Raw genomic sequence first — 17,670 nt, forward strand, 5'->3', positions numbered from 1 at the left:
AACTACTTAATAAAATAAACTACTTCTAAAAAAATAAACTAACTACGTCTACTATCATTATTATTATGGATGTACATAAATATTATTGGAGTTGTCTGCACCGGACAATGTTGTGCCTTTATAATAATATTATAAAACATATTAATAATCATAACGATGATCATTTATTGACTTGTTTTCTGTATATGGAAATTGTGTAATAATAATACAATTAAAAGTAATAATAATAACAACAACAACAACAATAATAATAATAAAATTATGATAATTTAGGGCCTCACTGTAAGTACCATAGACTAATAAGGTAAATACAGATAAAGATAGCTCATTCACAGACAAATATTTGATTGATGAGTCAAGAAGTGACGATGTCAAAGTGAAACTGACGTCATCTCGAAACGTGGTACGCGCATTTAGCAGTTAGCTTACAGCGCCGAGAGTTAGCAGTTGATTTTTTTTATTGATTTTTTAATTATAGATACATATATACTGTATGTCTATGTATAGATCTGATTGCTGCACGGATTGTCTATTCTGAGAACAGAAATCCAGTCCGGGTTTTCCCGCCACCTCACGCCGACGTCCATTAAATATCCTGAAGTTGACTGGAGAGTGCTGGTCGAGTCTGGCAGGGCTGCCGTGAATGGATTGGCATAAGAAGGATTTGCCTTCTATCAGGTGCTTTAGTCTCTGTGGCAGCATGTCAGTGTCACAGTTCATAGTTATATAGTGAAGACGTTATTCACTCGTGCCTAGGGAAGATCCATCGAAGAGAAATGCTGAAGGATCGGTCGTGTCGTACAGGCGGGGAATATTATTAGCCCTTCAGACAGTGCATCTGTCTCTCCGGTATGTAAAGTATTTCAACTCCCTTCAAAGTGTAAATAACAATGCAGCAGCCCACGGATTAAAGCCCCCATGTTTTATTATTTGATTCAGATCACATTTAAAGTTTGTTGGGCAGTTTATAGAAAACGAAACAAACTGTTGTTAGAGATAAGCGTGTGAGAACGTTAAAAGCGATTAGTCAGCCACAACGGCTGTCTCAAAACCTAGTTAGTCCCCTACTTAGACAGCATTTATGGGAATCGTAGGCGCGTGACTCGTCTGTGACTGACGCACAGAAATGCTGTGTAGGTAGGGAGTTCACTAGGTTTTAAACACAGCCAGTGTGTAAACTTGTGTCTTTAGATCCACTTTGTGGATAATAAACACCTCACACTTGCCTAATTTATGCTTGCATTTAACTCATGGCAGGTAGCTGCTAGTGAAACTTGATTCCCTTGAGGGAGATTCCGAGTTGACACATGAAAACAAACAGTTGAAAACAATGAACATGTAAATTAGATTATCCCTTACAAAAAGTACCGTGGTACTTAATGATTACCATATTATGGCACTAAACGATCACCATGATATTTAAGGTACTATACATGTCAAAAGAAACATGCCAACAATGTCCAAAAGCTGTTGTAACACTATTAACACGTTTAATAACCATGTAATACTATGGGACGTTTCGCCAAGCATCAGAATTTGTCTTATTAGCAATTCAATCGCTTAAGTTTTTGTGAGCTAAATACATTTGTACTTAAAGGCTGCATATCTCCTTTAGTATACCAACATTTTATTTAATAGTATCATAGTATTCATATACTTTGCACCTGCACACACAGTCATCAAAACATATCATACTTCAGGCATCATGATATCCTTAGATGACGTTACACTTGATTAGCTTGAAGTTAATGACCTAATTTTCATGGCTTGACCAGCACATTGTTCTGTACTGTGTTTATGTATTTATTTGAAACATATTGATGGAAACATCCTTTTTTAAATAGGCAAAGGTCTTTCTTTATTTTACATCACAGTCATAATTCATGATTTCTTACTTGCTAGTCTGTGCAGGTGCTATCAGGGGAAGGGCATTCTCATTCTAGAGAGCATTTGATTGGACAAAAATCTGCATAGTGCAGAATGTGTCATCAGGTGCATCTCAATCAGCTCTCTAGGTGGTGAATCAGTTTGGGCACTTGGTAAGGATCCTGGCTCACTACATATCGAGACTGATGACTTTATTTCCAGAGTCACATAACATACTCTTGTTGTAAAATGTCACCTCATTTCAGCCGTAAAATATTATAAATGTTTGCTAGATTATGTTTACTGCTGTCAAACGTTTATGCCGAAATATAGTTAAATAATGATTTGGCTTTTTAAAAACGTATGTCGTGCGTCATGATCTGTATTGAGTTGTCTCGTGCAATTTATATTTCACACTTCAAAAATGTGATGCAATGTCTGTTAAGGGAACAACTTTGTTAAAGATAAATGTTCTCTGATCATCGGTGCCCTGATTACTGAACTAGGGAGCTGATTGCAACACACCCATCAATATTTTTTTTCAGTTTTCCAGAAGAGAAAGACCGCACATTTTAAATGTGTATGGAGGAGCACACCAGCATATAGATTGCTTCAAAGCCCATAAATAATATGCACTAAAAGCCACAATCCCCAATTTGGATTTCAAGATTGCAAGATTTTCATGCATGATTTTATGTAATCAGAGGCTACATGCTACATAATTCAATAATGAATTGTCCTTTCCACAGGTAGCCATACATCCATATGCCAACAGTGGAAAAATGTCAGTGTGATCTTACTTGAAACTGGGAACATTACCTGAAAGATCTGAAAAGTACTGTTGTCCAGAGTCATCTTCATACTCTTTTCCATGCCGGCTATCCTGAACTCCTCCTCCCTCACCCTCACTAACTTCAGCTATGCCTCATATTCCCAAAGCACCCAAGAAGTCATCTTGTGCATCCAAAAAGCGAAATGTTAGGAGGGTGAAAGCTTCCACGACTAGGAGGCAAACGGTCAACTCGCTCAAAGCCAGTGGTGAGATCAGGAAGGCCATAGACAAAAAACAAGCACTAAAGGGGGCCCAGAGGACTGTTGACGGCAAGCCCAGCAAGAGGACAGTCAAGAATGTTCATAGCGTTAAAGGACCCAGGCACACTCGTGGTTCTTTGAAACAAAATGGCTTGTTATCAAAACTTAATGGAAAAGGAAAGACACCAAGGAATAGAGTATCGAGCGTCCTACAGGAAGTTGAGTCCTACAAGAGGGTGGTTACAAGAAGAAAGGGAGATCAGGAGATCAGGGAACAGGATACCGATGCTAAAGGGTCAGAAGTTCATGATCCTACTGGTGATGGACAACAAAAGGGTGCTGTTATTCCCACTGGAGAGGGACAGAGCATTAATATAAGCTCTGAGGAAACAGAGGAGCACATAGAGACTGTTGTTCACGACACTGACGAGGCAGAGGAGGAGAAGGTAAAAGCAATCACAGAAAATGTACAAAACGAAAGCTGCCTTGCTTCTAACGAGCATTCAAACACAGCGTTTGTTGAGCAGCATGACCCTCTGAGGCACGACCCCGTCAATAACGTGGACTTTGCCTACAACAATAATACCTCAGGCCCAACGACTCCCTCCCCTTCACTGTCAGATAAGCATGTTTTAGGTCAGGTTGAGGAGGTTCAGCACATTGTTCCACACATGGACTTTCCTGACAGTTCTTTTGAAACCACTCCAGAAAACTCTACAGAAGCAGGTGAGACTGTGGCCTCCCAAGTGTGTCAATCCTCCAATGGATCTCCAGCACTTGAAAACACTGCAAATGCTCTCCAGAAGGAAAAAAGTGAGTTTCAAAGCACTGCAGATATAGACACCAAAGATGAAATTGACGATGCTGAAATGTCAATGAAGAAAGAGGGAGCGCTTTCTCTCCTCTCGCTGAGCACAACCATTTACAACAGCACTCTTTGTGAAATGGGCCATAGGCCTCAGGCGACGGCATCGCTCTCCAGTAGCACAGAAAGCACCCAGTCCTCGTTTGACAGCGAGTCAGAGTCGGTCCTTGAGCACAGGGCGTCAGGAAACTCTCCTCTCCAAGTTGAGGATATTCAGCTGCGTTTACTTCGAGTTCAAGAGAGGAGGGAGAGGAAGAAGAGAAGTCGCTGCTGCGTTTGCGTGCCTTGTCTGCGCAAGATGAACTGCGGGGAATGCAGGAGTTGCCTGAACAGAAAAACGGGGCATCAGATCTGTAAGCTCAGGAAGTGTATTGAGCTGAGGAAAAAGCCCCTCATGATCTGTACGAGAGAGGTAAGGCACCTGACTCTTCAACTTTTTAATGTGTCTCTCTTGCCCAGGGATGTCCAAACTCGGTCCTGGAGGGCCACCGTCCTGCAGAGTTTAGGTCTAACTTGCCTCAACCTGCCTGGAAGTTTCTTGTATGCCTAGTAAGACCTTGGCTGAATCCCAAAATCGCCCCCTATCCCTAAACTCTCAATCACTATTCCCTACGTTAGTCCACTAATACAGTTCACTTGAAGGAGTGAATGAAAACGAGTGAGCGAATTCGGACAGCCGTTGAGTATACATCGGCTGTACACTCGTTATTGTGGTGCAATTTGGGATAGAGTGCACTCAATAACGTCCACTATGGTTTCGGACACCTCTACAAATGGCTGACCCCTCAAATAATGCCCTATTTGAGGGTATAGGGAGCGATTTCGGATTCAGCCCTTGATTAACTGGTTTAGGTGTATTTAGTTAAGGTTGGATCTAAAGGAGTGGCCCTCCTGGAGCAGGACTGGAGACCCCTGCCATAACATTATTTTAATTCAAGTCAAGGCAAAGGATGCTCTGTACAACATTTACTTGTTTAGAATTACTTTCAAATGTCAATCAATTAAAATGGTCATATTGTTTAAAAAAACAGCGTTTCCTTTATTAGTACAAGTTTAAAAAAAACAACATTTATTTAGAATTAATTTTGAACATTTTGTGATGTCACACAGATGAATACATCAGTTTACACATCAATAATGTCTTTGGGGTGATGCAAAACTTCCATCCAGTCACAGAAGTAGTAACAACACTCTCAGAAAAAAAGGTACAAAAGCTGTCACTGTGGCGGTACCTTTACAAAAGGTACGCCTTTGTACCTAAAGAGTGCATACAAGTCCCTCAAAGGTACATATTGGTACCAAACGTGTACATATTAGTACGTAAATGGTACATATTAGTACCTAAATGGTACATATTAGAACCCTGTTGAGGGGTACTGTCCCAGTGACAGATTTTGTACCTTTTTTTCTGAGAGTGAAGGAGAACGCCTTAAAAAAAGTTGTGATAAAGTTCATTTTGAAGGTTCCTGATTATTTAAATCACTCCAAGAAATGTCAGTGGGGATTGTCTGGTGATCTACTTTCACATAGCATCAGGATTACTGGTGTCAGTCTTGTTTGGAGTGCTAAATATGATTCTGTTCAAACGTGGTTTGGTTAAGAAAAATATTGACAGCCGCATTCTTCAACAGAATGACTCCCTTGCATTTTCAGGGCTCAGAATTGGAGGATAAGGCAATTTAAAACTATATTAGACATGACTGCAAACATGACATCAAAATCGTTGATCCATATTGGTGCAAATGAGAAACTAAGTTTTTGACCTCTTATACAGTATCTTCTAAATGCAAATTTTGTCATTAAGGCTAACATATTCATACTAAAAGCCAAAAAACTTAAATTTTGACTTCATGGGGACTTTAATGACATTACTAGGCTGGAGAGGTTTAAATAAAGACTTTGAAACAGATTTGGACATGTTGTTATCTCAATTTGACTTACTGATCATACACTTATCATCATCACTGTCTTCTGACTGCAGTGACTCGAGAAAATATAAAAGAAATAGATGAGCACTGTTTTAGGCAAAACCCATCACATGATTCACTGTGAACATTGCACGTGGCCTAAGTGTCTGTGTGTGCATATCTGTGTGTGAGAGAATGAATGGCACTCTACATATGCTAAGTCTCCATGTTACAGCGTGTCCTACCCTTATTGGTGTGTTTGACAAGTCCCACAGACAATTCAGTAGTTTGAAAGTTTGGATGTATGTCTTATGCATTTTTGATTCAGGCAGTAATAATTGTTTTCACTATGTCATTGTGCTTATTAAGACTGAATTCCTGTCTTTTTTGAGTCTAGCTGTTCATTTAGTTATGTTGGCTTGATAAAGCCAACATAAAACATTCTGGCAACATGCTAAATCATGCCAGCAATGTGTTAATTCTTGCTAACAACGTGCTAAAACCAGGGGTGCTGCTCACGTCCTGAAAAGTGAAGCCAAAGCATTTTGATCGCCCCCAGGTGGCTGGATGCAGTATAGGTCATAAACCCTACCCTCTCCATGTAAACAAACGGGATGTGAGCCAAATTAAACAATCAAATTACACTTACACTTACACTTTTTTTTTTTTTTTTTTTTTTTAAGATGGTTTCTGTCATTTTAGGCAGTTTTTAAGTGTTCACTTTTTAAATAAGTTTGGTTTTAGTTAGTTATTTGATGCTTTAAAACAGGGGTGTGACATCATGATTGACAGCTTCTAAGTAGTCATGGAGGCACCAATGGGCTTTTTTAAGGATATGACTATGTGGATTGTAGTTGTATTACCTTATTTTAACAAGCCTTCAGTTGTACTACAATCAGCAGACTCAAAATTGGAGCGGTCTGGCTACTTAAAAAGTTCAGGGGCGTGTGCTTGTGATTGATTCTGCAAGAGTTATGGGCGCAGGAAGGGACCTTGATACCGCGGCTCCACTTCACGCTCATTACTGCGCAGACTCGGGCTCCGAACAATATAATTAGTTCAAGATGTCAGTGCCCTCTTGAGGCATTGGCGGCATCACTTTTCTCAAGTAGAGAAGAGTGAAGGTGCATCATCCATCTTTATTAGTCTTTGGCTAAAACCTGCTAGCAACATGCCAAATCATGCTAATAATAAACTTTTTTAAAAACTTACTTGTAACATGTTAAAACATATTAGCAACATGTTAAAACATACTAGCAATGTGTTAAATTGTTTTGGTAAGACATGCTTGCAACATGCTAATTCATGCTAGCAAAACATGCAACAAACATGTTAACAAAATGTAAAATAATGCTAGACACATGCTAAGTCATATCAACAACATGATAAGTCATGTTAGGAAGTAGCCTGGTTAAAACCAGACCATTCTCAGTAGTAACTGAGTTATGGTCTGGCAAAGCTTCATTAATAACTCATTTCCAAAGGGAAATGGACGTCCACCAATGGACGTCGCTCAAATGCCTCTGGGTGCAATTGGATAGACCTAAAACCAATCAGAGCGATCGTCATCGTGTAAAGCCGTATGCTGCGTCCCAATTCGCCTAAGTTACACTACGCCATAAAAGTATGTACTCTTTTTGTGAAGAAAAGGTATTTACTTTTGAATGTGTAGCAAAAAAGTAGGCAAGCTTTGGGACATACTACTTCGTCATCTTTATCGGACGGATCTGTCGCGTGCATCCTGTCACGTAAACTGGCCTGTCAATCATCTTGTCACAGTTAAAATCCTCTATTAAATCGAATTTAATTTCCTACCGTTTCGGAGAGAAATGTAGTAGCACGTTCATCTGCCAGTGGGTCTTTCATGGAGACTGTCCTCATGTGTTTGCAATTTGAATTTTGCAATTTGGTGCGCTTCACCAACGGACGTCGCTCAAATGCCTCTGGGCGCAATTGGATAGACCTAAAACCAATCAGAGCGATCGTCATCGTGTAAAGCCCGCCCCGACGTTTCTGATTGGTGCCGCGATTTCGACGGATTAGAAATGGGCTTGAATGAGCTCTTTGCCAGACTACTTGCAGAGCAAATCTAAATTTGCTGGAAGTTGTCTGGGTTTTCCCAGGCTAGTTAGGAAGCTTAAAACTTTCAGACAAGGCTTTGTCAAGCCAACATAAAAGTTTTCCCAATTGAATTTACTTTCTAGTTGCTGTTAAATTGGATTGCTGTTATTAGCGCTAATTATCAAACTTTCTAAAGTTGTATTTTTAGACCCTTTGGGAACTGTGAGAATATATAACTTCCCATGTTTTTGTAATTTTAATCAGCGTTCCTGCAAGTTAGAGCATGGAGCTAACAACGCTAAGTTCATGGGTTCGGTTCCCAGGGAATGCATGAAATGATGAAATGTATGGCTTGAATGCAGTGTAAGTCAATTTGGATAACAGTGTCTGCCAAATGCAAAATGACGTTGTAACTAATCACAACATTTTGGCATTTGTGCATACAGTTGCTAGTTTTGTTCAATCTGAAATGTTTGAACTTGTTAAAAAGTCACACAATTGTTTTCACTCTCACACAATTATATAATCGTTGTTGCTGTCAGTTTGTGAGTGTTTGGGTCTGTTCTCTAATGTCTGTCTGTTAGTAGTCGTCTGTCAGGGACAGGGATGATGACGGGATTACACCAGATTGAGGTCTGTAAACATATCAGTCATTTCCCTAAAATTTAGGCCAGCGTTCAGCCAGGGTCACATCTGCCATAGTTATGTAGTCAGACTTTAGTTAGCTTGTCATTAGTGTCTGGATGCAAGCGGGTGGTTTGTGGGCTGAATATCTATTTCGCTCGGGATTGTGTGTCTTTATCTTTAAAGGGTTGATGGGAAAGGCCATCTGTGATTATGTAATTAACTACATAAGCAGTTGTTGTTTGTGTATCCATCTGCCCATGGGTGTCACATGATGGGTAAAGTGGTAATAAGTGCAAGAGGAAATGCTTACGAAATATTCACTTCAGTGATATAATTCACCCTCTGTTTGATGCAAGATAAACAATGAGTATTCTAGTTACATATACATTACCATTCAAAAGTAGTGCGGGGTCAGTGAATTTTTTTATACATTTTTCTGAATAATACTTTAATTCAGCAAGGATGCATTAAATTGATCAAAAGTGACAAGTGTCAAAAGTTCTTTAGAACTTTGTTGAGCACCAAATCATCATATTCGAATGATTTCTGAAGGATCATGTGACTGAAAACGAGTAATGATGCTTAAAATTCAGCTTTGCCATCACAGGAATAAATTACATTTTCAAATATAGTCAAGAGGAAAACAGTTACTTTAACAATATTTCACAATATTACACTGGTTTACTATATTTTTTTATTAAATAAATGTATCCTTGGTGAGCAAGACCAAGAGTCTTTTTTCAAAAACATTAAAATATCTTACCCATTTCGATAAAATTAATAAATTGAACTAGAATTGTCGCCAATAAAGTATAATTTTTCATCAAATTTAAGATTTTTTTATTTTTATATCAGTCATATTTTTGGACTCCAAAAGATATTTCAAAACAGTTCTGTATTATATTATTACTTTACCTCTTGAACAGTTTAAATCCGGTCTGTTTGGGTGTAAAAGAGGCTTTCCAGACAAGAAGATCAGGATCAGCCTGTGTCCACACCTACTATCAAGTCAAAAGTTAACAAACATGAAACACTGGTGCTGTCAAACTGGATCAGATGATCCTGATAGTGGGTTATGGGTAAGACTTACATGTGCTCTGACTTGTAAACAAGAAGTTTATCTATTGCAATAATAATTACTTGAAAAAAATCAACATGCTGGGTAATATGCGATCCAGTACGAGACATCAGGTGTCACTTTTATGTAATCCTCTGTGTTTTTGCTGTGTCTTATTGAACAAGATGAGCTCTGGGCTAGAAGCGATCACATACCACATCTCACAGCCTGTGCCGCAACATGTCTCCTTCATCACTGTAGAATAGTCATAACAATTATAAGAGATGTGTGTTTTGTTTACTTTTCATACTGTAGCTTTTGCTGAGGGTTGAACTACGCAGGGTTTGTGATTCAGAGTAAATCTCAGTAACTTCATGTCTGTTCTTATTAACATCAGCAGCCCTTTGTGATCATGTTTTTTCCATTCCTAATTATAAGACATATTCATACTAAAAACAAATTCTGCTGGGTGCGCACATCTGCCAGCCAGCTGTGACACTTCCAACTACAATGACACCCCATGAGCTATCGGTTCAAAATGTTTCACCTATGATTGCATGTTGTTTTTTGGCACGCGTCGCCTCAGAGATGGAGCTACTGCCGTGTCCTTGTGAACGGCAAAGGGGGCAGCTTGGCTTGGCACAGACGAGGAAGAGGGAAATCAGGGGAAAACAAAGGGTAAGAGGGCTGTTGGTTCAGTTAGGTCTGGTTTTAATCAGTTCTGACGGCACACTGAAGCCAGGCAGGATGCTGAGGTAACGCTTCAGAATACAGTGGCTTCAGTTTTTGTCACACATGTCCTGATTTGCTTTCAAGAGGTGTTTTGACCACATCACGAGTTCAGGTATTACTAAACGCTGATCGGAAAGTTCCTAGGCCTTGTCCACACACTAATGCGTTTTTCTCTCTGTTTTGAAACTGAGACAATGTTTTTATTAATGAATACAAATCTTTTTGAAAACGCTCTCCAAAGTGGATGAATTCGAAATGCCATTTTACGCGTCGTAGTCTGGACTGTGAAAACTGAGGTATTTGAAACCGATCCATGTTTATACTGTTATGTGCTATTCACTTACACACACAGTTGCTAAAATATGTTACTTTGCGCACTCTTCATATCACAGTCCTGCAAAGATGACAGAAAATGTACTCGCAATTGCTGTCCTGCGGCAAAACATATAATGGTGTTGTGAGTGCAACCTGGACGCATCAGTGGGATATTTTGCTCAATAAAATGATCCTGCCAGAAGAATTGCGTGATAACTTTATCATGTCTTGTTCTGTCTGTATCATCTCAGTGAGCTTTTCTGAAGGTTTACGCATGCGCAGTAAGGTGAATTAAGAAGTTTCAGTTTGGATTAGGGCTGCACGATTTGGGGAAAATGTCATATTGCGATAATTGAGGTCAATATTGCGATATAATAAACAAATGGTTTCATGAGTCAACTTGCTTGGTTCTCAAGGAAAATAAATGCACACACAGATTAGTGATAATCTGCCTAAAGAAAAAAGTTCTTTAGTCAAGAGCAGTGAGTGTTTTTCTCTGTTTCCTTTGTTCTTTGATTAACTTTAGCGACAGATATAATTAGTGGCTACTGTGTACTGTCCCCCACTAGCCAAAGGATGCTAAAAATTAACAGATGCTGCGTTAATTGCGTTAACAGCGCTAATTTGTTTATTTAATATAAAATCGCAGCATTTTGCGTCATATAATCGCGTAGGCTTGACATCGCGATTGCGATACGATTAATCGTGCAGCACTAGTTTGGATGAGAAACTTTTGGAAAACGCTAGTGTGGACGGAGAGCGTTTTGAAACGAAAACGCTCTTTTCAAATGTATCCGGATTATTAATGTAGGCGTTAAATCACGGGGTTTTCTGTAGCCGGAGGATTTGTGTCTCCAGTCCCAAAGGTAGATACAGCAGCCCGTCTTCCCCTGGGTTCTGCTTTGTGTTACAGGCAAACTGTATATATTTACAGTATATATTACCCTGAATGGGAAAACTCTACCTAGTTTCTCAGAAAAGCATGGTGACTTTCTCTTCTCCAGGAAGTGTTTATTTGGATTGAGTATGCTTATCAAGATGGCAACCTCAAGTTCTCCCATTTGTTTTAAAGCTGTGGCCTACAACACATGTTTTATATTGCTAGTTTTGTTCACAGATGGTTTGCTTTGAACACCGGATGTTTTTTACTAATTCCGTGTGCTATAATGTCCAGACTCTATTGGCTATGTGGAGAATAAATTACTTTGACATCCATGCAACTATAAATTCTCCCTGTATTTTTGTTGGCTTGTCAAATCCTCCGGACATTGAGAAGCAAGGGTATAACAATTATTATAACTGACCCCCAACCCACATCATAACATGCCACGTCACTTTTAGAATTGACCAAATTGGTGTTCCTCATTTTTTGAGACCTAATCGTTCTATTTTAAGAGGTTTATTTTTCTTGGCTGCATTGTGAAGGAAAAGAAATGTCTTGAAATTATGACTTTTAAAACTATCAGTAGAGTCTGCCAACTGATTGCTCTGGCCGTGAGCTGCAAGCGATAAATGATAGCACTCATCCACCTTATAGCAAATCCGTTTGGGTGAACGGCACGTAGGGTAATTAATATCCATGACCCCAGCTGTCTGTGGCAGTTGTGTGCACTGAACCGTTGACAGGAAACAAACTTAGTTTTTTTTTTTTTTAATTGCTTCCCCTGCAGAACACAGATCAGTAGGACATTTTGTAGAAGCAGTACATGTGAGTATCCTTCTCATGTCAAGCATGCAATGCATGTATCACTTAAATCCAATCTCCGAATCTCATACATTTTCGTTCTCTGATAAGAACTTAGAGTCAATGACTTCCTACTAATGACATTGTTTTAGGTTTGTGAAGTGACAGAATCTGAAATTTAGAATATATTGGCCATAATGTGGACAAAAGTAGTCCGATATGGGTTTTTTGATGGTCAGTGCCTAGTGAAATTTTTAACTGGGCAAGTAAAAATTTTAACCACTGGCCTAATCGGGCCAGTAGAAAAAATCCTTATTATTGAGCTCTGCACTGTAAACGTTCGACCACTAGTGTCACACTAAGCCAGCGGTTGTATGTGACTAAACCTTTTTCATATTCAGGCAGAATGTTTCCTTGAATGTTTCCTTCCTCACATGCATTTCTTTGAGAATAAAGGGATAAAGGAAAGACCTTAAAGGGATAGTTCACATTGAAATTAAATGTTGGTATGTTTTAGCTTACCTCAAGGGCATCCAAGATGTAGGTGTCTTTGTTTCCGCAGTAGTTTAAATTTTGATATTTTTAGGTCAAACCGTTCTTGTCTGTCAGTCATATAATGCAGGTCTATGGTCACCACCTCAAAGAGCATGCACAGAGAAGTCAAAATTAAACAATTCCCCATCGTAAGTACACATTGATGGCCTAAGACACGAAACGAGCGGTTTGTGTGAGAAAACGAACAGTATTTATATAGTTTTTACCTCTTGTACACAACCACGTCCAAGTGATCTGAGGGCGCGCGTGCTTCCTGGTGTGTGATGTGCGCGCGCGTTCTGGCTTAGTCTGCGCAAGCGCCGGAAAACGCTTGGTTGTGTACAAGAGGTATAAACGATATAAATACTGTTCGTTTTCTCACACAAACCGCTCGTTTCGTGTCTTAGGCCATCAATGTGTACTTACGATGGGGAATTGTTTAATTTGGACTTCTCTGTGCATGCTCTTTGAGGTGGTGACCATAGACCTGCATTATATGACTGACAGACAAGAACGGTTTGACCTAAAAATATCAAAATTGAAACTACTGCGGAAACAAAGACACCTACATCTTGGATGCCCTTGAGGTAAGCTAAAACATACCAAAATTTAATTTCAAAGTGAACTATCCCTTTAAGACCTAAACCTCATTAAGTAAGGGTTAAACACAGTACTAAAGTAATGTACCACAGAAATCTTGTCTGTGTGTGGAGCAAAATCAATTCAAACTGATCTACATGATGGAGCTCAGTGTGGTGACATCCCAAATGACCATTTACACAGTTGAACTTACCAGATCTCACGCACAAAATCAACACAGCAGATCAAGGAAAATTACTGGACCATTCTCAGTGGGCTGAATCGATCCAGACTATCCAACCCATGTGAATCAAGTTTATGTGAGGATGTTATTGTGTAGGCTAAGAACTTGGGTAGCATATGTGATTAGCATAGGCTAATCAGTTAGATTTCTAACAGTAAGTTCCCCTGTAGGATACAGGGTTTGCAAACGGGAAATTACATTAAACATTTTTTTTAATGATATTAAAGAACCATGGTTTCTTATTAACGTCCAAGTTCTGCCTTAATCAATGGTTCTCTTGTTGGTGTATTGGGTGCAAGAATGAGAGTTGATAGCCTGTATATTATGTGTATATTATGTGTTTTTAGCCCTGTTATTATTCATAATAGTGTGTCTTTTGTTTTGTTTTTCCATGGTGATCAAGTATTTCATTGCTTTTCCAGAGCTCTTGCCAGATACTACTTGATTAGCCAATGAACTGAGCTGATATGGTTGCCGTGATATCAGCTTATCACCTTGACATCTAATGCGAAATTCAAGAGCATCTGCTCATTTGGCCTCTGATGTTTTCACTGAGCATCTGGTTCATGATGTATCTGGAAAGATTACTCTGGAAATTTGGAGGATTTAAGATCAAATGTTGACAATCACAGTAATATCCAAGACATGGGCTATTAAAACACTATCAGAGGTCCACACATATTTTATGTTTTAACAGCCTCTTAAATGTTGAGATATAAGTACTGGATGTATTTTTAACGGTGTCCCAGATAGTCATCATCTCGACAGCTTGAGCAGCAAAACTCCTGGCTTTGACACTTTGGGCCAGATTTACTGAACATTAGCATGAGAGCGCAATTCCATAAAAGCTCCAATGGGAGTGGAAAGTTCTGTGCGTGATCTACTGACGACGTGCAAATTAAAGATCACAAACGCAGCCAGATCATTTCCATAATGACCAATTATATCTACCAAAGGCAGCGCAAATTTGGGTGTTAAATAATGGTGCAAATACCAGGAAATTGACTAGCACAAACCTTAGTAAATCCCCTTGCATGCGTCATTTAAATACTCTCCTCTCATACATTTTGCGTCTAAAACTCCGCAAGTGAAACTACTACAAATGCATATACAATAAGGTCAGCCGCAAAAATAACCCTGTCCACACCTTTTCAGTGCTAATTTTTCACTGCATGTCTTCAGTAAATCCTGACGGTAGTTTTTTAACGGCAAAAGACAGTTTGCGCTATAGCGCAAGCTGTTAGTGAATCTAGCCCTTTGTGTTTATCATTATGAAAAAACAAAAACAAATATGTCAAATAGACTGACTCATTGATTATCAAAAATGCTTCTATCCTTTTATTAGTTTTATGTGTTATCGCTATGGAGAGAACAAACAACACACTGTATGTTTTACCTCTGTATGACTGGCACTTAATCTGTCAATAAACTACATCAGAAGTAAATCACCAAAACTCACACTCATGCCTCAGGACATTATTCTCAATGCCGTTTCTGACCATTTTGGTGCCCTATAGGTTACTTGGGTTTGCTATTTCCCCCTTTCACTCTCCATTCCAGATGCAGCTGCATGTCAAAGCAAATTTTTATTGACGAGCCCCTCTGGTATGTTTGGATTTGGCGTGTTGGTCTGTCTGGTTTGTGTTTACATTTTTTTGACATTTTGCCTGTGATAGTATAGTATAGAGGAGACAGGAAGCAATGGGAAGAGAGACGGCAACGACAAAGGACCACGAGTTGGGACTCAAACTTGGGATACCCAAAGCAAACTTGGGTTTCACCAGTCCAAAGAAAACATTGTTACAGGTTGTGAATTTGGGATCTTTTGATACACAAAAAGACAAACTAAGTGGTGGGTCATTGATATAGGTTACCAGTTCAGGCCTGCTAAAATAACCAACATAACTATACTGAATCCATTTGGCTCTCATTTTTTCTGTTTCAGTGTTTGATTTAGCTCTCTTTAGGTGACCTTTTTGAAATCAAGAACTAAATGTTCCTCAGTATACCAAGTTTGAAAACGTCCCACGTCTATAGTTTTTATAATTCTTGCTAATTGTTTCTGTATTATTAAACTCAGCAAGTTAATTGGTCTCCTCCCACCATTCATTAAATCTTCAAATAAATGAAATCTGTTGTGAAGTCTTCAATGTTTAAGGTGTAATTGCATTATAGCAAATTCATTTTAATAATGTGTCATTTAATTAATAATATTATGGCCTTTTTAATGGCTGTGTACTTGGTATACAATTCAACTGCGATCACAGATGTGTGCTTTGAAATGTGGCTCATGCAGTCATATTTTAGAGCTGTTATTATAAAAGCTATTGAGAAAAAGGTAGGATGATGTTAATGTTATGTTCATGTATTTAAATCTTCAGTGAAAAGTTTGAAATATTTTCCTGGAGCCTGTGGGCAGGGTCTGTAATGATGCACCCGTGTAGGACCATTGGCAGGAGCTAGCATGAGTACAGCTAGTAGGAGGCTGAAGTGTAAGAAAGTGAGCAAACGAATCGTGAAATATCAGTATGAGTGAATGCCTCCTCATCAGCCCTCTCTCTGATCAGTGTGATACGATCTCTGCTCTTCTTTAACACCTTGTAATGGTGCCATCAGACACTCAAACAGCAAAAATCAAAGCCCAGAAGATCATATGACACTATCAGCCACCTTTGTGTTCATGCTGATGCATCATGACACAGTGAATGGCCTTTTTCATTTATTATTTTATTTGGGCCACAGACATCTAGATGATTGCACAGATTTTCTTTCTAAAAGTGCATTTGATTAACAAATGAAGAATGTTCAATAAATGAAGATGTGTGTATTTGTATATTTAACATTTATGCATTTGGCAGACGCTTTTATCCAAAGCGACTTACATTGCATTTCAAGGTCCACATTTACATTCTTAGCAGTTCTTGCTTTCCCTGGGAACCCATGACCTTGGCGTTGCAAGCGCCAACGCTCTACTGTTTAAGCTACAGGAAAGCCCTATTTATGAGATAGGTTTCATTTGGTGCAACCAGCAAGTGGTTGCTCAAATGATTATAAATCTGTTTTGATTTTAAATATAGTATAACTTATGGAAGCCTGTTTCCACCTCAGAGTAAAAATAAAAAAGGTAATTGTGATATAAAGTTAAAATAAGATATAAAATCACTATTGTAATAAAATAGTTCTTATTTTATCATAGATATAATACCCTTTTTCAAAGTCTTAATTTTGTTTTTAAGGTTTAGTGTAGGTTTTCATGCTTGAATTCTCAAAAAAAACATAATTTTTCACATATTTTACATTGTTGCAGCACCTCTCTTCCAGTCGGTCAGTAACGCTCGGTTTAGTTGAAGGGCCTTTCTAAATACCCACACTTGCGGTCTTGGCCACTTGAGAGCGCGTGCACATGACAGGAAGTAAGTCCACAAGACTGTCCCATGTCTAAAAAATTTACTGCACTGAATGCACACTAAACCCACACTATCTTGAATACTGCATCGGAGTGGTATTCGAGGCTAAGCGTATCCCATCAGGCATTAGATTTGGAAAATCGCGTGCCCCGAAATCGCGAGATAGCGAGGAAGACATTCCACTGTAAGTTAGATATCTAAATTAATTAGATATTACATTTGGTAGTAATTTGGTAGTAAAACAAATGGTTAAAGTGTAATTTTATTGGTGCAAAGATGAGTAGGCTGTGTGTATTTATCACTTAATTTGAAGCACCACAATTTTAAAGTGTGTCTTCTGTTACATAGGGACTATACTGACCAGACATTTAGAAGTTTATTTTAAAATGCATAGTATTGAAAATTAAAATAAAGCTCTGTAAACTCTTGCATTTGTGCAATACTATAAGTGTGTCCCATTGGGTAATCAAACGTTCTACACACACTTGCAGTCTTCACGCCTACTCGAACGCTTGGGCCACATACAGGAAATACGTCATGCAAGTAGACAAGTGGTCAAGTGCAAAGACTGCAAGTGTAGGTATTTGGAAAGGCCCACCGTCTCTATGATGCTCCTCCTTCTGAAAAGTGCAGTGTGCTCTGATTGGTCAGCTGGACCAGTGTGTTGTGATTGGTCCACCACTTCGAGCATTTTTTCTGAAATGTGTTTCAACACACTACTAATGCAACCCAACCAGGCCTCGTCTTCTTTTTTGAATTA

At 38.9% G+C, this 17,670-nt stretch overlaps 1 protein-coding gene across 3 annotated transcripts in view; it reads left to right on the top strand.

The window, feature by feature from the left end:
* The first annotated feature begins 390 nt into the window (after positions 1 to 390).
* Positions 391 to 17,670, top strand: part of tet1 (tet methylcytosine dioxygenase 1) — a 40,505-nt gene continuing 23,225 nt past the window's right edge. The window contains exons 1-3 of one of the 3 annotated variants that reach the window (XM_084390983.1): positions 416 to 849; positions 1,903 to 2,039; positions 2,616 to 4,175. In XM_084390983.1, the coding sequence (XP_084247109.1) occupies positions 2,787 to 4,175 (1,389 nt within the window). In that variant the 5' untranslated portion in view covers positions 416 to 849; positions 1,903 to 2,039; positions 2,616 to 2,786. Of the gene's footprint in view, positions 850 to 1,902; positions 2,040 to 2,615; positions 4,176 to 17,670 lie in introns of all 3 variants that reach the window. The other 2 variants (XM_084390982.1, XM_084390984.1) reach the window with 2 other exon arrangements.

The sequence above is a fragment of the Rutilus rutilus genome (genome assembly GCF_951802725.1).
Source record: "Rutilus rutilus genome assembly, chromosome: 20".
Classification (NCBI taxonomy): domain Eukaryota; kingdom Metazoa; phylum Chordata; class Actinopteri; order Cypriniformes; family Leuciscidae; genus Rutilus; species Rutilus rutilus.